This window comes from Octopus sinensis, linkage group LG20, assembly GCF_006345805.1.
Source record: "Octopus sinensis linkage group LG20, ASM634580v1, whole genome shotgun sequence".
Lineage (NCBI taxonomy): Eukaryota > Metazoa > Mollusca > Cephalopoda > Octopoda > Octopodidae > Octopus > Octopus sinensis.
Window position 1 is genome coordinate 14,943,344 of NC_043016.1, and position 23,660 is coordinate 14,967,003.

At 36.5% G+C, this 23,660-nt stretch overlaps 1 protein-coding gene and 1 long non-coding RNA gene across 2 annotated transcripts; both read left to right on the plus strand.

The window, feature by feature from the left end:
• Positions 1–1,793: 1,793 nt before the first annotated feature.
• Positions 1,794–19,621, plus strand: LOC118767309. The gene is made up of 3 exons (XR_005003221.1): positions 1,794–1,804; positions 11,290–11,294; positions 19,283–19,621. It is a non-coding gene; the product is annotated as an uncharacterized LOC118767309 (long non-coding RNA).
• On the plus strand, positions 9,859–18,486 carry LOC115222640. The gene is made up of 5 exons (XM_029792956.2): positions 9,859–9,899; positions 13,417–13,501; positions 15,226–15,325; positions 16,929–17,006; positions 18,299–18,486. Exons 2-5 carry the CDS (start codon positions 13,440–13,442, stop codon positions 18,368–18,370), a joined length of 312 nt encoding a protein of 103 aa, XP_029648816.1. The 5' UTR covers positions 9,859–9,899; positions 13,417–13,439; the 3' UTR covers positions 18,371–18,486.
• Positions 19,622–23,660: the final 4,039 nt, after the last annotated feature.

Consider the following 23,660-nt stretch of genomic DNA (forward strand, 5'->3'; position numbering starts at 1 on the left):
TTTATAAATTTTGCTTAGACAGTGTTAATGAAGACATATAGCATCAACATTCCAGATACTATATATATATATATATATATATATATATATCTCGTGTCACGTAAAAAGCACCATCCATTCATGGCCGTTGCCAGCGCCGCCCCGACTGGCCTCGTGCCGGTGGCACGTAAAAAGCACCATCTGTTCATGGCCGTTGCCAACCTCACCTGGCCCCCGTGCCGGTGGCACGTAAAAAGCACCATCCGATCGTGGCCGTTTGCCAGACTCGTCTGGTACCTGTGCCGGTGGCACGTAAAAAGCACCCACTACACTCACGGAGTGGTTGGCGTTAGGAAGGGCATCCAGCCGTAGAAACATTGCCAGATCAAACTGGGCCTGGTGCAGCCTTCTGGCTTCCCAGACCCCAGTTGAACCGTCCAACCCATGCTAGCATGGAAAGCGGATACTAAACGATGATGATATATATATATAGTATTAATAAAATAGATGGAATGTATAATAAACTTTATTGGGTACAATACATGTTTCAACCCGTTATGGATTTCTTCAGGTACATCAATAAAAAGTCTCATAAAAAAGCACCTGTGTTGTTGTCACATAAAAAGCACCTCTACTGGTGCCATGTATGAAGCACCTGTGCTGGTGTCACATAAAAAGCACCCAGTACACTCTGTAACGTCGTTGGGGTTAGGAAGGGTGTCTAACTGTAGAAACCTTCCCAAAACAGATAATTGGAGTTTGGTGCAGCTCTCTGGCTTGCCAACTTCTTGTCAAACCACCCAACCCATGCTAACATGGAAAACTAATGTTTGATGAGGATGAAGATGATACAAACACATACTCATTTCAGGCTCATTTCAGTTTCATCATCGCCGTTCTCGTTTAACATTCATTTTCCATGCTGACATGAGTTGGATGATTTGACAAGGAGTTGGCAAGCCAGCAGGCTGCATCAAATTCCAACTGTCTGTTGTGACTTGGTTTCTATGGCTGGATGCCCTTCCTAATGCCACCACTTAACAATGTGTGCTGGGTGCAATTACACAGCACTGGTACGAGTGCATTTTACATGGCACCAGCACTTGTAAAGAACGAGCTTGTATATACTTAGCTTGACGTATTTTTTGAAGTACTGCAAATTGCCACTACTGGTCCCTTGTCATTTCCTCAGTAAGGTCCAGCATCTGAGGATCCTTTCTCACCACTTCGTCCCATGTCTTCCTGCGTCTACCCCTTCCACATTTTCCCTCCATAATTAGAGATTGGCACTTCTTTACACAACTGTCCTCATCCACACACATCACATGACCATACCAGCACAGTCTTCTCTTTTGCCCACAACATCTGATGTCTCTTATACCCAGTTTTCCTCTTAAATCATTTACACTCTGTTGTGTGTGTGTGTGCACACTGATATTACCCATCCAGTGGAGCTTGCTAGATTCATTTCTTTCAATCCTTCACAAGTCCTCTGTAGTCAAAGCCCATGTGTCACTGCCATGTAGCATAGCTGTACATACACAGGCATCATACAATCTGTCTTTCAATCTGAGGGAGAGGCCCTTAGTTACCAAAAAAGATAGCTCTCTGAACTTTGCCCAGCCTGTTCTTATTCTAACAACTACACTTTCAGAAATTCCTCCCCTATTGCTAACTTGGTCAGCTAGGTAACAAAAGCTATCTACTATTTTGAATGATCATCCCCAAGCATTTGAGGAAATTTGTTGTCTACACGTTTTTTGTGTTTATTGTACCCACACATGAAGACTATTTCCTCTGTTAACCTTTCTGTGATAAGGTTTTGGTGAAGCTGGGGAAAATATTTCCCCAAGATGCTATGTAGTAGGACTAAACCCAAAGCTACATGGTTGGTAAGTAGGCTTTTTAACCACATGGCCAAGCCTGTGCTTCCATAATCATCATCATCATCGTTGTTTTATGTTTGCCTTCCATACTGGCATGGGTGGGTCCTTATATGTGTATATTATCACTTAATGCCTGTCACCCATACTGGCATGGGTTGAACAATTTGATAGAATCCAACAAGCTGAACAACTGTGAATAGCCCAAGAGTTTGGTTTGGCAAGGTTTCTACAGCTGGGTGCCTGTCCTGATGCCAACCGTTTTGCAGAATGTATTGGATGGATTTTATTTTGTTTTTCGTGTCATCGGCACTAGTAAGATCATCAAGTAACTTGCAAGACAAAGAAAAAAAATGCTCCCTTGCCTGAGGGGGAGGGGCTTTATACAAGGTGTTGAGAAAGCAAAGCATGATAGAGGGACAGGCACAAATGTTTTGTTTTAGAAGTGGAAGGAGATATGCTCTGATGGTTTGGGGAAGTAGTTTAAGAGAGGAAATGGTTAAGTTCATGAGAGTGTAAGGAAAGTGGCAAGAGATTACAGATGGGGGTAAAAAAAACATCTGTGGTAGGAGGAAGCCATGCAAGAAGGGTGAAGAGCAGAAAGTAGGGAGAATAGCCATACAAGAAGGGTGGTTGCCCAGAAAATAGGGAGATGATGAGGTGGGTAAGTAGAGGTAGCTTTAGTGCGATGGCAGATACGAAAGGGTGATTAGCTATGGCAGTTGTAAGATGTAGGTTAGGAGTGAGGAAGAGATCCCTGGAGGCTCAGAAAGGGGTTAGCAGTGGAAAATATATTATGAGGGAACGATGCTGAGAATAAAGGTTGAACGTTAAAGGAAGTAGTTTCAAGTAGGAGGGGAGGTAACTAGTAGCACAAAGGGGAGCGAATATGTTGAGATTTTGCTGTCAAAATTATTGCAACAGCTGAATAGTGTCAAGTTAGAAGGAAGATGAGAGGTAGGGAAAGCTTAACAGGTGCAGGGCCCAGTGAGTGTGTAGACATAATGCTTTTAGGACCTCACTTTTGTTATGAGACACAGTGAAATGGCAATTATTTCAGTCCTTTTTCATCTTGAGGCTCTATATTTTGAGATCAGCCTTCAGTACCATCCTATTGTCTTCCTGGGTCTCTCCCAAAGTTGCATCTACTATAAGAGATCAGCACTTCTTTATAAGGCTGTCTTCATCCATACGCATCGCATAACCATATCGGTGCAGTCTTCTGTTTTGCTCACTCTCAATACTGTCATACATGCACAATTCATTGGAGTATGTTAGTTGCATTTTCTAGCCTTTGAATATCCTAAGCATTCAGGGATCATGTCTCACTACCATGCAGCATTGCTGTTCATATATCACAATCTCCCTTTCAACCGGAGAAAGAGATGCTTTCAGTTCTAACAGAGGTAATAAATCCTTAAACTTTCTCCAGCTGGTCCACATTCTAGCAACTATACTTTCAGAACATCCCCCTCCACTGCTAATTAGGTCACCTAAGTAACAGATACTATCTACAACCTCTTGGGAATTTGAGAGAATCTATTTCCTGTGTGTTCTTTGTGTTTATTGAACCTGCACATGTGCCACGTACAGAGTCTACTTTCTTTGTTAACCTCCATGTAATTCTATTGCACCCCATTGTGCACACACATAAACACAAACACAACAGCTTTCTGCATTATTTCAGTCTACTGTTCCATTCAAAAGACGTTTGTTGGCCTGAGGCTATATCGGAAGGCATTTGTTCAAGATGCCATACCAAGGAACTAAACCTTAAAATACGTGGCTGCAAACCAAACTTTTAACTGCTCAGACATGTCTGCACCTGTACTTAAAGACTTGTGACATATAATTATTGTGACAATTCCAGGCAACTTATTGGACAGACCTCACATTACTTTAGTAGGATCAGCAACTGGCACCCTGTCAGTTATGACGACGAGTGTTCCTGTTGATCCAGTCAACATTACAGCCTACTTGTGCAACTGGCTGAGTATTCCACAGACACGTGTACTCTTAATGTATTTCTCAGAAAGAGATTCAGCATGACACAGAATATGGCCCTTTTGAATTAGGAGTACGGCTCATTTTTGCTAGCTGATTGGACAGGAGCCACATGAAATAAAGTGTCTTGCTCAAGGACATTACGTGCCACCAGGAATCGAACTCACGACATTATGATCATAAACCAAATACGCTATCAACTAAGCCTCGTCTTTCTTGTTAATGTAGGATAGAAGAGGTCGAGGCAGGAGGAGGTAACTCTAGACAACTTTCAGACCCCTTCTATCTTGCTTATGTCATTCAACATCTTGAATTGAGGTTAACACTAAAAACATTCACAGCATACCAAATTCTCAAATTCATTGTAGTAATAAAAGAGATTGTGAAAACCATGTAGTTATTAGACATACAAATACAATGTATGTTTCGATGCTGGCATAACTTTACTGGTTCTGTGATATTTATCTCTGCATTCTGTTCAATTTCTTGGGGTTTTTTTTTTACCACTTCTCAAGTCCTAATCCATCTTCGTTTACCTCTGTTTTGTCAATACATGTAACTTCGAGCAGCAATCAGCTTTACTTGGAAGAAAGAAGATCTTGGTAGTGTCAGAAGTATCAATCATAATGTTTAGAAGAGAAGTGTGTACTTCTACAGATATGTGATATGTATTATTCTGAGTAAGGATAATTACATGAATAATGAGAAGTCTACAGAAGAGAAAGGTTTTTAAAAAATGAGGCCAGAAGTGATGAGCAGAAAGAGTAAAAGATGCTGTCAGGAAACAGATCTGTCTAACCCATGCCAGCTTAGAAAAGTGGATGTAAAAATGAATGTGCTATGAAGATGTGTATTTAATTAACTAATTCTTTCTCAGTTTTAAATGACTTCACTAAACAATCTGTTACTTCAATCAATATTTGAAATGTGATGGCGCTGTCAGACTGATTTCAAATTTTGGCACAGAACTAGTAATTTTGAAGACGGGTCTAAGTCAAAGATATCAACCTCAGTACTCAACAGGTAATTATTTTATCAACCCTGGAAGGATAAAAAGCAAAGTTGACCCAGGCTGTATTTGAATTCAGAATATTAAGTTAGAAGAAATTCTAAGCATTTTTTTTTTCCTGGTGTGGTAATGATTCTGCCATTTCACTGTCTTGAAATGGCTCTTCAAACTATTTGGATCAGCAAGAGACATTTTAATGTAATCAAGTGACCGCTAGAAATAGCAGCTGAATTTCTCAACACTCATATCCAACTTGCTTTTAGAAAAGGAACTGTTGTACAGTGTAGGCTTATATGGGGTGTATCTGAATAAAAGAAAGAATGAAACAAGTTTGTATGATCAGAGCTGACCTGGAACTAAGGAAAAAATTTCAAAATTATCTGATCAGAATTTGGCAAAAAGTAAGAGCATCAGAGTGGATATTTTGTAGTATCCTTGTTTTGTTTAATTTTAATTTTTTTTTGGCTTTTTTTCATATATCTTCATATTGAAATGTAGATCCCTCAAAGAAAGCTTTAATGTTTAGATTTAGAATTGATTATATAAAGTACTAAGTACTAGCAATGCCTTAGTCAGACTCATATCCTCATCAAGATTGTTGTTTTCACTACATTTTGACTGTACTCTCCAGTCTTGTAGGTGACCAGCAATAAAGTCACAATTTGGACTAGGAAAAAAGTCACAATTAATTTATAGGGTCCAGACTCCCCACCTCTTTCCTTGGGAAAACTCCAGTGACTTTTTCACCTGGATTCGTCTTGTGATTCCCCTTAGTGCTTTGCTTGGGATTGAACACAGCCGAAACATGGTGAAAAGCAACATCCAAGATGAAGACATCACTCCTCATCTCAAAAATATAGAATTGTAAAGTACCAGTAACTTTGGATTAAAATCGGGAATAGAACATCTCTCCTTTTTTTATCAGTTAAAATTAAGTTTATCGTTATTGCATACATCAAGAACAGAGTTAAAGCATTCCAGCTTCAAGAAATGTGTGTGTGTGTGTGTGTGCAGGGATGGTTGTGAAATTAAGGGTTTTCATTTGTAATAATTTGGTTTTGAGTTCACTCTCACTACATGGCACCTTGAACAAGTATCTTCTGTTCCAGCTGAATATCGAACAATACTTAATGAGTGGATCTTATAGATGGATGTGCATTCAATCTGCACCGCCTATGTTAACACACACACACACACACACTCTCTCTCTCTCCACAGTATAAGTCATGAATGGAAAATCAACTAACCAACATTTATATCAACTATTAATGTAAGAAATGCATAAAATTATGTACATGTATATGCATGTGTGTGTGTGTGTATACACAATTATACACAGATGTATACTTTTATATATATATTTTGTGTGTGTATATATATATATATATATATATATATATATATATATACAGGGTACGAAAATAACACTGATATCTCATTTTAACAGATATATTTGCCGAAATTACATAAAAATATCTTGAAATACTAAAGAGTAAATTTGTTTAATAAAATCGCCATTGGCTTTAACCATGGCCTCCAGATAACTTCAGAATTTCCAGCAACTTCTCTGGTCAGTTTCCTTGTTTAAGTTGGTGATTGCTGCCATAATCCTTGTCTTCAGTTCATCTTTAATGTTACAAGGAGTTTTGTTGGTCTCTTGCTAAACTGCACTCCACACATAATAATCAAGGGGGTTGTAGTCTGGGGAGTTAGGGGTGATATGGTCGCAGAAATTGTCTGACAGCCATGACTGGGTTCTCCTGCTTGTGTGGCATGGTGCAGAGTCCTGATGCCAGACATAGGGTCTTCAAGCAGCCACCCTCTTCACCCTGGACATCACTACCTCCTCTATACACTTGATGTAGGTCTCAGTGTTGAGGCCATGTGGGAAGATGAATGGAGGCACGTCACCATCACTAGGGATCATTCCAAACACCATGATGTTGACTGGATGTTTGATTTTTATCACTCTCCTCCCTATTGAGGATCACACATTTACTCTTTATTCTTTTACTTGTTTCAGTCATTTGATTGCGACCATGCTGGAGCACCGCCTTTAGTCAAGCAAATCGACCCCCAGGACTTATTCTTTGTAAGCCTGGTACTTATTCTACTGGTTACTTTTGCCGAACCGCTAAGTTATGGGGACATAAACACACCAGCATCGGTTGTCAAGCGATGTTGGAGGAGGGACAAACGCAGACACACACACACACACATACATATATATAGTTTCCGTCTACCAAATCCACTCTCAAGGCTTTGGTCAGCCCAAAGCTATAGTAGAAGACACTTGCCCAAGGTGCCACACAGTGGGACTGAACCCGGAACCATGTGGTTGGTAAGCAAGCTACTTACCACACAGCCACTCCTACGCCTATATATATATAATATATATATATATATATATATATATATATAAAATATTATTCGAGACAGATTATATATATATATATATATATATATATATATATATATGTATGTATATATATATGTATGTATATATATATGTATGTATATATATATGTATGTATATATATATGTATGTATATATATATGTATGTATATATATATGTATGTATATATATATGTATGTATATATATATGTATGTATATATGTATGTATATATATATATGTATGTATTATATATATATATATATATAATATATGTATGTATATAATATGTATGTATGTATATATATATGTATGTATATATATATGTATGTATATATATATGTATGTATGTATATATATGTATGTATGTATATATATATATATATGTATGTATATATATATGTATGTATGTATATATATATATATATGTATGTATATATATATATATGTATGTATATATATATATATATGTATTATAATATATATATATATATATATATATATACGACGGGTTCTTTCAGTTTCCGTCTATCAAATCCACTCACAAGGCTTTGGTCGGCCTGAGGCTATAGCAGAAGACACTTGCCCAAGGTGTCACGCAGTGGGACTGAACCCGGAACCATGTGGTTGGTTAGCAAGCTGCCTACCACACAGCCACTCCTGCGCCATTGTTGATTTAAAAAAAAAATTGTTTGTCTCGTTTACATGCATAACCCTCACAACAACACACTCACACACATACATACACACATTCTTTGTTTTGTCCTGTACTGTCCGTAATGTTTTTGTTAATGTAAACCCTTGTGGTTAATAAAGAAATCGTCATCATCATCATCGTTTCATTATTATTATTATTATTATTTGTTATTATTATTATTATTATAAAATAAAAGAAATTATCATTGTTTTATTTTATTTTTCAGAGAGTTACATTTTAGTATAATTATTTAATCCATTTATATCTGCTATAATTCGTAGAACGAAAGACGGAATCAACCGTGACGAAAGATTAATCTAAAAGGTGTGATGTAAGGCGAAGGTAAAGAATACGTACACCTGGTGGTTAGGGTTAAGGTTTAAGGTTAGAATAAGGGTTAGGGTTATGCTGGAAACGGGTGGTGTGCGTATTCTTCACCCCCGCCGTGATATGAAAGGTTTATGGTTGCGATTTTACTCACTTCACTCTACAAAATAACCTTCGAAATTATATTCTAATCTGACGGTTTTATAAATCCGTTGAATTGGACATAAAGCAGTCAGAAAGGTAAACATTATCGGAAATGTTTTCCTTCCAATAATGTTTCGAAAGAAGAAGAAATAAATGAACGGTAGAACTATGAGAATTTATTAAAGAATCTAATGAAAGATGCAGTTTTAATTAACATGAACGGTTCCGGTCATCAGATTTATGTTATAATAATAATAATAATAATAATAATTGTGTACAGTGCTCAGGTGCACTACAACTCATCTATAATTATCTCGGCATGACGTTTGTTTACATAGCAACGGGAACAAAAATGTCATGAAAGAATTCTAATACCCCAACATATGAGAGAGGTGTAAAGGTGTAGATGGAGGAAAACTTTAAAACTAGTTTCCTATAATTGATGTTAAAGGAAACGATAATGTCATACGATATAAAGCAGACAATTATGAATTTAGAGAAAGCATATTTATAACTAGAATTGGTACAAATCTCTTGAAGACTCCATGCTTTCTGAATATCGTGTTGTGGCTTGACCTTTTTGCTATCTAAATAATTTTCAAGCTTGTGATTTTTGGTTTGTGTTTAAATTTCATTAAAAACACAAATAAAATAATAATAAAATAACAGCAAAAAATTTTTATTCTCGGTGAAAATATTGTATTTTTAATTCTTAAATTATAAATTACGTTTCTTAAAACGATTTTTTTCCTTCCTTTTATGTCATGATTAGAATGTAAAGATAACTAAATAAAGCCACCGCAATGTCCACAGTATTCCTTCACTTGATTATCTCATAATTTTCCCCTTTTCTAATACAGAATTATCTGCGTGGGACGATAATAGCACCATCGCTGATATTAGTGGTTTAAAATGGCATTTCACAGCACAATTCTTGCATTTATATTTAACTTCTCTTTCGCTGAAAACGGACACGAAACTTGTCCATGTCAGTTCTAATCGTTGAGTTTCAAGACTAATAAATAAATCAGGATTTGAACATTAAAATTCTGTCGCCAAAACTAATTCTTCCGCACACAAACTGCCTACGTTTTCCACATATGTTAATTTCGTTACCTAGCAACGGTAACATCACCAAGGTTACCTTACAATGAAAGCGTTTTCGTTAAGGAACAATTTTTCTTTTTGATAATTTAAAATTGTGAACTTGGTAGAATTTTATATTTGTTGGATCTTAACCTTTTTGTTTATTATTATTTAATATTTATAGTTTGAGAAATTCACGAAGTGTTTCCTTTTTTGAAAGAAGAGTTCAATTATTATTATTATTATTGTTATTATTGAAATCCTAATTATTATTTTTTTTTTAAATTCTCTCTTAACGAATGAATTTTTAAAAAAGCAAAGAAAATACTTTTGTTAAAGACTTTTAAAGGTGTGGACTGCCTGTTCTAGAAAAAGGTAAGTTGCCCCTCCTAGTTTTCTCCTCTTATGTCAGTGTTAGAACTGTTGCATCAAGACACATGGCCTAAGGTCACTAGGTTTCCTATGTATTAGCCATCATCCAGTCCATCCTTGATGTACATATTCGTGCTGTCTTTTGTGTGTTTACAGGGAGCATACGTCATTTAGGTGTTTCAAAATAAGAATGGTGTTTATTTTGTATTTAGACCAACACAACAAATGATTGAAGTTTTTAAAATATGAAGAGAAAAATATTCAATGTTACAATATAAACACAAACGCATAATACAGTATAGAATTAAACATGGTATTCCCCAGTCTTGTAAAAATCTTGGATTTTACAATAAGAATGATATTCCTGGTCTTAGATAATAAGTCAGTTGTCCTGGGCATGAATGAACCTGTCAGAGAGCGACCAATACTTTGACAGTTTGCTTTTCTGAACCTGACGAACAGTGGAGCCTGGGCTGGTAGCTGACCGCACCAATTTTCCACTGGAGAAGAGGTCACAGCATGTAGTAGCCCAGATGAGGAGCCTACAACCACAGAGTGGGATAATTGTTATACCACGAGGCCTTTTACTGTCTCCTTAATCTAGCCCCACTGGTTCAAGCTGGGAAGGGAAGCCTGCAGCATCTAGACCATGCTTTCTGATTTCATTAAGGACGGCATGGCATGGGAAGCGGCCAGTAATATAATGACAATTGGTAAAGGTTGAAAGGATCCACAGTGTCATTTTTGAGGCTCGCAGGCCTGGAGGCCAAGCTTCAGGGAAACACTATCAAGCTGAGTGCCAGTCACAAGTGATGGCATTGCTTTGAGCTAGGCTCCACTGTGGGGCTTGGAGACTGAATGAAAACATGCCAGATGATACTGCTCAAGTCAGCATACCAAGTCATCTGAGATGATGTTGCACTGGATGGCATCCCATTTGTTTTGGGGAGACTGGACATTCACAGAGGGGAGCTGGGGATGGACGTCCGAAGGGCACAGGCTGAGCTAACTCCATGTCGCAAAGGTCACTTCATGCTCCCCAATCACAATTGGCTCAATTGAGTTGTGGAGAACCGTGTCATCAGGTTCACATCGAAATAGAATTTTATTGAATCAACTGATTGGGTGTCATAAAATTTGCAGTTTTTGTGTATTGCTACAGAAGATCACAGGTTTGTCATTTTTTCAGTCATACCTGTACATAGAAAAGACATAGACAGGGTTAGGGTCTGAGATCTGAATATATCGTTTTTGACAAAGATATTTTACAGTGACTGGATAAGCAAAGTAGGTGAGTTTTCAATATCAACCAGTGGTGAATTTTTTTAAGACAGAATAAAATCAATGTATTTAGTAGGGATGCAGGAAGAGAAAATGCTACAGTAGGGAAGAGAACATGTTAGCGAATTAAAAGAAGAAGCTGTTAGGAGGAGCTTTGCATCTAATGTACAAGAGCTGAAAATGATATTCAACCATTTCTCTTATATAAAATACAAAGTTTGTATTATTTGAGCTAAGACTAAATGTGCTGTGAGACAGGAAGAGCAAAAACCATTCTATAACCTAGATATGAGAGGTACAAAGTGAAAGCAATGTCATAATTGTTATTTGATGGACCATAATGGGTGTATGCTGTCCAATTAAAGCAGATGTGTACAGTTTTCCTATTTGAAGGAAGCAGTGAACTGGAAACGAAGGACTCAATGGCTTATCATGATTCTCTGATAATGGCAGCTGAAATACAGGAGGAATTTAGTGGTTGTGTGAGGGGCAAACTGCTAGGTTAGAATGGTTTACCCAACAGACTTTCTTTATGTGCCAGTCTCCCATTTACTACAATCTTATTAGACTCCTATTGCAATTGTAGCAGACTAAAAGCATTACCAATTACATGAATGAAGAATGGTTTTGTTGCTGAGAAACGATGTAAATATGTAGGATTTTATTGATTCTTTCAGACCCCAAAATTCAGTGAATTCCAAGTTCACATTTTGACCCAGATCGGTTTTTGTTGTCATAAGTATTTTTTCGGATGTATGCAATTCTTAACAGCTCTATCCAGGACAACCACTGCCTACAATATATTGTAGAGAGAGTAGATAATATGGATTTGGTGGGGTTCTGAACAACTTTGGTAGATTTAAACTGGATCAGCCATCAGTAACTGGTGGCTCTTCAAGTGCAGTCAGTGTAACTTAGATTTCCAAGGACTGCATTGCTGATATACAGACAGGCTGGAACATCTTGCTCTTTTACTCTTCTTGAAAAATAAACTGCTTTTGAGATCTTTACCCTTTGAACGGCAGACCAAGAAATTAATTGTTTGTAACTAAACACTTTCAAACTTTGGACACTGGTAGAATGTGTCATATAAAACAATTTTTACTCTTAGTGTTTTTGAGAAAAGTTTGCATTTTCAAAGTTATTTTGTGTTAAAGTTGTTGTATTTGAAAAGATCCTGGTTTTGCTGGTCAAAAGGTCCACCACCCTCTGTACAGAGGGCTCAGGACATTTGGGATTAATGAAGCCCAGGCATTAAGCTGAGGTGGTGACATTTTCTTCTGAAGGATGATAGATAACATCCAAAAGATCTTAACCAAGCTTGCTACATAGGAGTGTCAGTAGTTTGGAATAAACACTACAGTCATGGCAGTATTGTCAATGAGGTCTGTCAGAGACACATGAAAAGCAATGAAAATGTCCCCCATACACATGTTCATTATATATTTGAACATTGTTGACTTGTGCACTGACATCTACACCTGTTGTTGCTTCTACAACAGATTCAGCTATCACGCATCTACCTTCTTTTGGTGAGGAGGTTTGATTTTTTTTTTCTGTCTTGCTGATAAGACACAGGAGATAATATAACGAAGAAAATTAGAAGCACAGAGGACTGTTTTTTTCCCTCCCCTCCAATTAAGCCTTTATCAACTTTTACAAGTACCACTTAATGAGGATGGTGAGGATAGAGAAGGAGAGGTACAGGTCTTCTACAAATTTGCAGAAAGCTTAATGGGCGACTGGTCCTAATGCCACAACTGGTTAAATGCATTTGGCAATCAAAGTAATCTAGAATATAAGCTGTTCCTTAATTGTCCCTTGATGACTGTCTCTTAAAGAGCTTGCTGATGGGAAAGATATTAATTTCTAATTATTTATGTTTATGTCAGTATTTATAACAGTGTCTTTTGAGGGGTACTACCTGTACTTGAGGTGGCATTCACCCAGGATGGGTTGAGCCAGTAACCAACGAATTCATCATGTCCCTTATGAATGCTGACCACATCCAACAGTTAGCAGCAGTCAAAGCTGTAATGGATGCCTATTCCCTGTTCCACTGGGGGCCTGGTTGTGCTTCCACATCCATCTTTACTGTTGCCAGCCATTTCTTCAGTTGTCTTCCAATTTGTTTTGCAAGGGCTTGTTTCTTTTGTTTGTTTTTTAAAACATATTTGTATGATGTTTTTACATTTTCTTTATACCTGTTTTAATGGCTATGTTCTTTGAACTCTGTCAGCTTATGGAATTGTAGAACAACAGATGTCACAAAAGCATTGCCCTACCATGCTGACTGAGGATCTAAACAAACGTCTTTACCAAATGTAAGTTGACTTCATAATCCTCTAACATTTTAATAAATAACTTTCTACCATTTTCTTACAAGGAAGACCAATGACAAAACGTATATCTGAGTTATTACAATGTCGTCTTTTCAGGAGCATCCAGGGTTTTATGTTATCTTGTATGTCTTTTCCATAGTCAATGACTGTGTGTGATTTAAGAGAGATTTTGGTTCCTATTTGTGACTGTGAATAGCAAGCTAATGTAGAGAAGTAACGGGAGTTTTCAACTTCCATAGTTTGGCTGGGTTTGCGATGTAGTAATTCCCTTAATTTTTATCTGTCGTGTCATTAATGAGGGCAAATGTCCTTAGATTTAATCTAATCACACTTTTGCATCGCTCGTTTGTATCAGTGTGAATCAAGATATTGTTAGGGGAAAATGTGTGTGGAATGATAGCAGTGCATTTGACCTCACAGGGATCAGCTTTTGCAATCTGGCCAAAAGCATGATTAAGAACATGAGGGTAGGGCCAAGCATTCATTAGTCTTGGAGAAGGCTCTGAGCCAGTTATCATACTTAGTGGTTTGGTGACCTGTCATATGTATCAGTAGCTCATGGGGACCATGCAGTCTATGTAGAAAATCACCTTCCACAACATGAGAGTTAACAATGAGATCAGTGAAAACGTTAGTCTGCTGTTTCTTGCCCCTCAGAACACAATTCACAGCCTTCTGTTGTTTATTATACATCTTCTGACCATAACAGGTGAGTTAAAGATTGACTGTGTGCAAGAACTCCCATATGCTAATGACCTAGTTCTCTATATTTATTAAAGATTTGGAGAAAAAAACTCCAAATAATGGAATTAAAACTTAGAATCAAAATCCCTTGAAGTAAACCAAGAAAAGACAAAAAAGTTAACAGAAAAGAAAAACAGGATCCAACTGCTAGCTTGGAAGTTGCCATTCCTGATATGCAGAAAAGGTGTGCAATAGGAATTGTATATTAAATTGTATATTATAGGTGCACAAGTGTTGTCGTGAGATCAGTGATAGAGTGACACACAAGGAAGACTACGTATGTAGCAGAATCACTAAGTTAGAAGAAAGAGTTCTCATGAAATAAATTCTTTCAAATTCTTAGAAGGCTCCCAGAAATAGTTGATAGCTTCTTTCACCGAGGTGACTAAATTAGCAGTGGAAGTGGATGTTGTGGAAACAGTAACCAAAGTAAGAACTGAGTGGGAAGTGTTCAGATAGCAGCGAAGGGGCAACAATGAGATTCTCATTTGTATGCTGTCTGCCACTCAGGCTGTGTATGAAGTGGAATGCTGTTTGGCAGCAAAAATACGGACACTGGATGCAAAGAATGTGTAAAGCTTGGGAGAAATGAGGTGATGGATGTGTAATGTTAGTGTGATGAATAATGAAGCACAAATGAAATGAAAGAAAAACAAGGTGTAAGAGGAATTAGATGTAATTTGCAAGACGGCACTGGTATTGAAATGTGATTATGTATGAATATTGGCAGCTGGATTCAAGTGGATGCAACCAGTAGAAAAAGAAGCTCGGGAATAAGGTCAAACCAAAAAAAGACAAGGAAACAGCAAGGAACTGAAACAGACAGTGAGATGTTGTCCTGGAGAAGGCACATCAAACTCATATAAGCTTGGAAAACAAGGACGTGACGTGAAAATAATTATGATAGTCTAACTGAGTAATAGTGTTACAAGAGTTTCTTCCCTTTGTATTTTATTTTTCAGCCAAGCCAAACGACAGGTTTTGGAAAAGCTTGATGTAAAAGAAGAAAATCAACACGAAGCATTTCAGCAAGCGAGAAAGAGAAATAAACAAATTCTTTTGGTATGTTTTATTAAAGATCTCTCATTTAACCATTTTATGCTAATTTTTGAGCCATCTTGTAACTAAGTCTCTCAAAGTCTTCTCTTTCCAGTTGCTTATGTTCTGAAACTTACTCTTGGCCCAAATCAATATGTTTAATATATTCAATATTTTTCTAAGAATAGTTATCAACATTAAGTATGTCCTTTATTATGCTCTGTTACAATGATAGATTTACACCTTTCACATTTCTCCTAATTGCATTGTTGCTGATGTTGGCAGTAAGAGCTCTTGGCTGGATGTATCCATAATGATGCTTTGATACTTAATTAGAACAAATCTACGTAATTGCATGCAAACTCTCAAAGATATGAAATATAGTAATACTTTGCCATATCGTGGTTCACCTATCACACACTCACTACATCACGGTTCACCTATTACACCCTAAGTACATCACGGATTTTTCTGGTTAATATGTGTAAGTTTATATCACAAACTCCTCAATATTTCTGGGTTTCTGCAGCCAATAGATATTTATATTTTTTTCAGATTTTAATTATTTGTGTGGGAGGTTTTGGAACGTAACATCTGCGATAGAAGAGGGAATACTGTAATGCCCTTTTTTTTCACCCCTACATAAATCAGTCTCCCTGTTGTTTCTAGCATTAATGCCTAAAATACATTTGAACCATTAAGGCCCTAATTATATCGATTCGAGAGAAGATCTTTGTGTATGGTTTCCTTTTGCTTCTTGAGAGAATTTAAAAGAATATTACTCTTAGATTCCCAGAAAAACAACAAAATACTTCACATCTCCACTTACATTTTCACCTTATATTCATCCATCCATCTTCTTCGTTCACTGTTCTTGAGAGGGTCATTGGGAGTGGCGGTGGGGAGTCCTCAAGCCCCTCTTCCGTAGAGTCCAATTAGAAGCAACTGTCATTACAGTTTCCAGCTGGATTTCCAAGTGTGGCCAACTGAAACTATAGATATTATCTGACCATCTCATTCTTCGTCTACCCCTTGGTCACCTGCCATCTGGCTGAACTTGAAGAATCCATCTTGTGCTCAGTGTGAAGTAGCAGCCCAACTTGAAGAGATTCTCTGATCTTTGACCTATGCACCTTGTCAAGTAACGTTACTCCAGAGACCCTTCAGAGAACCCCATTTTGCCTAATATTAACCTAATATTTCTGCAATATATGTAACCATCATCACCACTGTTTTAATCACTATATTAACCTTTGAGTTTTACAGTGAAGACATTTTGATCCTCCTCACCCCACCCCATTCCATTCCATTTTCTTTCCTCGGTCAGTATCATTCATTTGTGTGACAGTCCCAAACCAATTCCGTTAAGTCTGCTGCCAGTACCTAAACACTTAATCATGACCTGCATTTCAGATGTCTTTTGTTTTAACCTCTTTAACACAATACTCTTGTTGGTCACATAAAAATGGAATTCTAGATCCAATTTATAAATTCTGTAAGTGTAAAACAGTTCAAATTTTAGAAAAAAATATTTTGTGTTGTGTCAGAGTATGGATGGGTGTATTTATGTTTCTTTGATGTCTTTTTTATTTCTAAACAATCTGAAATAAATTGTTTTTGCTTTCAGGAATTAAATTCTTCACAAGAAAAATTAAGATTAATGGAAGAAAACAACAAACCAACTACTAAGTTAAAAATTATGGAAGTAAGGAAGTTTACTGTTATTCTTCTTCATCATCATCATCATCATCATCATCATCATCATCCAGTGTTTTAAATCTGGATTTTGTCCCTGTTAACAGGAATGACCAGATCTACCACAATGCCATAGCAACTGAGGTAGGCGGGTGCAACCCACCCCAACCTTTGGGCTGGCTGGTGTCCATTCTCCTTTGCTATCAAGGAAGAATATTTTAGCTAAATATGACCAGTTTAAATGCTAAAGGGTTAGAGTATTGATAAAGATAATTTTTTTCCTGTCAAGTAGACGGAAAAAAATTAAAAATTAAAGGGTTTTTTCCTTGCTGAATTTAGTTTGATTAATGATATACAAGTATATATTGATTAATGATTTATAAGTACTTTGGACTGGGGTAGAAGGAGACTCAGGATGACATGGGATGAGGTGGTGAAGCATGACCTTCAAACATTGGGCCTCACAGAGGCAATGACAAAAGACCGAGACCTCTGGAGGTGTGCTGTGACTGAGAAGACCTGGCGAATAAAGTGAGTTCACAGCTGTAACCTACACCAGTGTCGCATAACCAGCCCACTCAAAACTACCTTGGATTGTAGGGTGACATGCCGTGCTTGAGGAGACCTATTGAGTCAAGTACATCAACATCAAATCAAATGGAAATTGTGGTTGTGACCTCTGTGCCAGTAGCACGTAAAAAGCACCATCCGAATGTGGTCGATGCCAGTACCACTTTGACTGGCTTCTGTGCCAGTGGCATGTAAAAATCACCATATGATTATGGTCAATGTCAGCTCCTGTGGCACTTAAAAAGCACCCACTACACTCTTGGAGTGGTTGGCGCTAGGAAGGGCATCCAGCTGTAGAAACACTGCCAGATCAGATTGGAGCCTGGTGCAGCCTCCTTCCCAGACCCTAGTCGAACCGTACAACCTATGCCAGCATGTAAAACGGATGTTAAATGATGATGATGATTTAGTTAAGATATTTTTTTAAAATGCATAATTTTTGCTGGACACTATTCCTATTGATTAAGTTCTATGTAAAGGAATTCTTTTCACACTTATTATCCTCCATACAAAGGAACATGACAAATCTTATCAGATAGTACCAATACTTTATTCTTTTCTTTTTTTTTTTTTGGTATTCACATATCAATTAATTTCAAAGATCTTGACTTCTTGCCTGATACTCACTGTAGTAACAAAATTGATTTGATCTATGGCTGAATTTATTAGAATATTCTAAAATTTACTGGTTTAAAATGCGGATTGAACTAAATAAAAAAATTCTTTTTTCAGACAAATTACTGGTCATTTGTGAATGTAATGAAACCGCTGTGGGAAAATGAAATCTTGACCATTGAGAAATAAGAATGGAAACTGATGGTTTGTGCCACATGGAAACCTATTTGTAATGGATTTACCAAATCTATATATGTTACCTGTTAAAGAACATAAATAGAAATACAAACTATGTGGAAAACAAACACCGTTAATCTAATTCTGAAATTTCAACCCACCATATTTTTGTATGCATTTTACACTCATACACACACATGCACGTGCACACACACACACACACATTCATACAGAGTATAAGAGGTATTTGAGAATATAGTAATTTTATAAAACAATTCTAATTTAGCAAAAACCAAATGTATTTAATAAAATTTCATGGACAAGTTCTCGATAATCTTTCTTCTAAGATTATTCTGTGAGTCCACCTTCAGCTGCGACGATTGTTTCAATGCAGAACCAGAATAGTTGACAAACCTACACTAAATAGCTTTTACTTCACACCTGGATAATGACAGCCTTCAGGGGAGCTATGGTCTTGTGATGATGTTGATTAGTCTCCCTTCAAAAAACACTCCAAACGTAGTAGTCCAAGTTTGGTGTTGGATTGTCATAAAAATTCTAAGATCCTGTGGAAAGATGGGAATTGGCATGATATGACCTTCTTTACTCACCATTCCTAAAGCCATCAGAAGCATCTGTACATAGCCATCTCTCATTTCTCTCGTTAGATTTCGGGTCTTGGTTGAAGAGTTTTTCCCATCAGAGAACCAAAGCAGGCCATGTTTGTGAGGGGTTTTAAACTTTGTTAAGCAACTGCTTGGCAGGGATCAAATTGGTTTCTGTGTCTTTGCAGAATTAGTCCCTCCTCAATACAAACGACTTGTATTGAATGTCCGCATGCACCATAATTCTGACAGTCCACTCTGATACCAGAAGTTCTATGGTGATGGCCCTTATTGATTTTCTGGGATCCATATCAATAAGGTTGGATGAGTTGCTGTTTCCTGATAGTTCTTTGAGAATGAAGTGTATCAAAGAGTGGGAGGTAAAACCCCTAAACATTCTCACGAGAGGCTTCCAATTCCATCTGAACTTTGTAAACCAAAGATCTTGCAACATATAAAATGTTGTCAATTTTCTAAATTGTTTCTCTCTCTCTCTCTCTCATACACACACACACGCTCACACACACACATACACACACTCACACACATGGCAACAATGACTGCATCTCTTTTCATCTCCTATGTTACCATTTTATCTATCATGGGGGGTTTTCATTGGCCTGAAGAAAGTAATATACTGATAATTAAGTGTTCTCAAGTACCCTACTCAACTGGTTGGCGTTAGGAAGGGCATCCAGCCGTAGAAACACTGCCAACCCATGCTAGATTGGAAAGCGGACGCTAAATGATGATGATGATGATGATATATATATGTATGTATTGTCATCATCATCATCAGTTAACATCTGAGTTCCATGCTGGCATGGGTTAGATGGTTTGACAGGGTCTGGTGATCTGATGAGTAGAGGGACTGCATCATGCATCTATGTCTACTTTTACAGTTGGATGCCCTTCCTAACACAAACCACTTTGCTGAGTGTACTGGGATGTTTTTTTAATTGGGACCAGCACTAGTGAGGTTGCCATGCAGCATGCTAGGCTAAGGCCCTAAAGTGGTCCCTATAACCAAGGGAGAATATGCGTGTTGGTATACCTGCATTATCCAACAAGGCTGATTGTCATGGTTTATGTATTAATTTTTCCAGTAAATGGTATATTACATCTAGTTTATTTGTTATTTTAACAGCTAAAATACATATTTCTATCTATTTATTCCATAGTTATTATTTACGTCATGTTTTTCACGTGATAGATTTCTTAGCAATGCTAGGTTCTGAGTTTAACATTTAAAATTTCAGTTAACTGGTATTCTTCAATAAGATAAATTATGATTTTTTTTTTCATTAATATTGTTACATTTTATTTATTGTTATGATACGTATATTTCTATATTTATTTTATTATTTTAGACCTGAAGAGTGGTCATATTTTTAAATTGAATGAATTTTAATAGTATTGATTCTGTTATTATCAATTTACAATTTAAAGAAATAGTAATAAAATGCGTGTAGTCAATTTAATGTTTATTTAATTTAGTGATCTTTTAAATAATATTTATTATAATATATTTAAATTTTTCTATATGATTTAATATAGCTAATATCTTTCACTATCAATTGAATTACTTGATAGAGGTTGTTTCTCCTAATTACGTACATATATTATATATTGTGAAATTTGATTTAGAATTGCTAATTGAATTTTTCCCTGTAAGTTTGGAATTTCATATTCCCTACTATTATTAATTCATCATCAGGATCAGGATCATGATATATATATACATATATATATATATATATATACATATATATATATATACATTATATATATATATTATATACATATTATATATATACATATATATATATATATATATACTCTTTATCTTTTATTAAACTTCTAATACTTTTGATATATATATTTAAAAAAATTAATTAATTAATTAGTTAATTAATAAAATAATATATAAATAAAAATATACATACATACATATATATATATAAAATTTATAAGTTTAAATTATTCAAATAATTTTTTATTTTTAACTTTTATATTTTAAATTAATTTTATGTATTGGCTTGTTTTTCACCGTTTGATTTGCCTAATAGTGGTTTTATCTCTAATCTAATATAATATAATATAATAATATTTATACTATAAAATTGGATTTAATCCTAAATCTCATTTTCCCTGTAAGTTTGGATTTATTCCCTAATATTATTATTATTATTATTATATATATTATATATATATATATATATATATATATATATATATATATATATACATGTACATATATACATCTCACTTAAATCAAAATCAAAATGGAAATTGTAGCTGCGGCTGATGCCAGTGTCACCTAACTGGCTCCCCGTGCTAGTGGCACGTAAAAAGCACCATCTGAACATGGTCGATGTCAGCTTCCCCCCTCACCCCGACTGGCTCTTGTGCTGGTGGCATGTAAAAAAACACCATCTCAACATGGCCAATGCCAGTGCTGCCTGACTGGGTCCCATACTGGTGGCATGTAAAAAACACCATCTGAACATGGTCGATGTCAGCTTCTACACTCACCCCGACTGCTGCCTGACTGGGTCCCATGCTGGTGGCACGTAAAAGCACCCACTACACTCTTGGAGTGGTGGGCATTAGGAAGAGCATCCAGCTGTAGAAACCTTGCCAGATCAGATTGGAGCCTGGTGCAGTCTTCTGGCTTACCAGTCCCCAGTCAAGCTGTCCAAACCATGCTAGCATGGAAAACAGACACTAAATGATGATGATGGTGATGATATACATATGTGCATGTATCAATCAACAAAAATGCATCTACATGTGATCTTCACAAGATACGTGACATAAATAATGGCCAAAACTATCTTATCTCTAAAATTGTAGCTTATGAACTTATGTGTGTGTGGATGCATGTACATCTGTATTTACATATGAATGTATGAACGTTAAGTATGTGGCCTCTATATTGTAGCACTCCTAATCTCCCTGCAAACAGCCTTATGTATGTATATATATATATTATATATATATATATATATATGCACTAACAAGACAACTTCTACATGGTATCTCAAAAACTATAGAAACACTGACCAATACTACCTCAAGTCATTCTTTTATTCTTGTGTTATTTTGAGCGTTGCCAAGTGCCTCTCCTTTTATATGGTTAAATTATTAATTTCTTCGCTAAATAAATTCTACAGAAGTTTGCATTTCTGAAAACCAAATCAGTATTTACAATAGACTATAGCTGGAAGCATTTTTGTGGCTTATTTGCTTCAAATATTTGTAAAATGTTCCTTGACAACCAGCAGTTTCATCACAGACAGCAAGAAATGAGTTGAATTGTAATCATAGAATAAAGTTATTTTGATATTCATTCTGCGTTGCTCTGCATTCATTTTGTACAATGTTTCATTGTCTTGTATGGTTTCCTCGACATCTCTCATCTACCTCAGTTTCTGTCTGTCCCACACTCTCTCTCTTTTCTCTCTACCTCTCTCCCCATCTATCTATTTCACTTTCCCCCTTGAATTCTCTCTCTCCCTTTGATCTCTCTTATTCTCTCCCCCTTGATGTCTCTCTTATTCTTTCTCTTTCCCTCTTGATCTCTGTTATTCTCTCTCTCCCCTTGATCTCCCCCCTCTCTTCTTTCACACAATAAACCACAATTATAACAACATCCTCAATAAGTCAATCAGGGAGCCTCCACATAATTGCTTGACCTGCAAAAAATCGAAGCCAAATGCCCCTCAGATTTCACCCTTCTATTTTAAGATAAGAGAAGACACTGCTGATAATGTGTATACAAAATGTCAAAATGGTTACAGCAAGATTGTCTTTTGATAATAGGTCTGCTCAACCAGGAAATGACATGGAGTTAAATTACAATAATCACTGCAACAAAGGTGTTCTCAACAAGCAAACTTTGGCATGGCTCTTCATCCTACCATCATAACACTTATCTACGGCACTCCGTCAGTTACAATGATGAGGATTCCAGTTAATCCAATCAACAGAACAGCTTACTCATGAAATTAATGTGAAAGTATCTGAGAACTCCACAGACATATGTACCCTTAATGTAGTTCTCAGGGAGATTCAGTGAGACAAGGCTGGTCCTTTGAAATACAGGTACAACAGAAACAGGAAGAAAGATGTGGTGAAAGAGTACAGCAGGGTTTGCCACCAGCCACTGCCAGAGCCTCATGGTGCCTTAGGTGTTTTTGCTCAATAAATATTCACAACGCCCAGTCTGGGAATTGAAACTGTGATCCTACGACCGCGAGTCCGCTACCCTAACCACTGGGCCCATTGTGCTCCACTATAACACTTAACACAAGAAGGATGCATAAGGTGGTGTAGTCCTTGATACATTATACCTGAAAACAAAACGAGGTGGTCATGACTGAAGTGCTTTTGATCACAGGTTTGCCTGATCAGGATTGAACTGTGGCTAAACAGCAGCTTCTTCAAAGAAGTTTGTTCATTTTATTTTACACAAATCCACAAATAATAGAAGAAAATCTAATAAAATCAAACTCTTCAATTCATTTGGAACAAAGTTTTGCAATTATTTCTTTATTTTCAAACTTGAAATTAAAAATAAATTTATTTTATAGTTTAACAAAATATATCAGCTCTGTTTCGAAAGTATATTCGAATCTCTGTTTTGAAATTAAATATTTGGGGTATATGTACTGTGACTTGGCCACCTCCGCTGA

What these genes read in the sequence shown, in the direction of transcription:
- LOC115222640 (XM_029792956.2), top strand. Translation starts at nt 13,440, where the DNA reads ATGTCACAAAAGCATTGCCCTACCATGCTGACTGAGGATCTAAACAAA. An exon ending in AACAAACGTCTTTACCAAAT is followed by an intron (nt 13,502 to 15,225) that starts GTAAGTTGACTT and finishes TTTATTTTTCAG; the next exon opens with CCAAGCCAAACGACAGGTTT. An exon ending in CTAAGTTAAAAATTATGGAA is followed by an intron (nt 17,007 to 18,298) that starts GTAAGGAAGTTT and finishes TTCTTTTTTCAG; the next exon opens with ACAAATTACTGGTCATTTGT.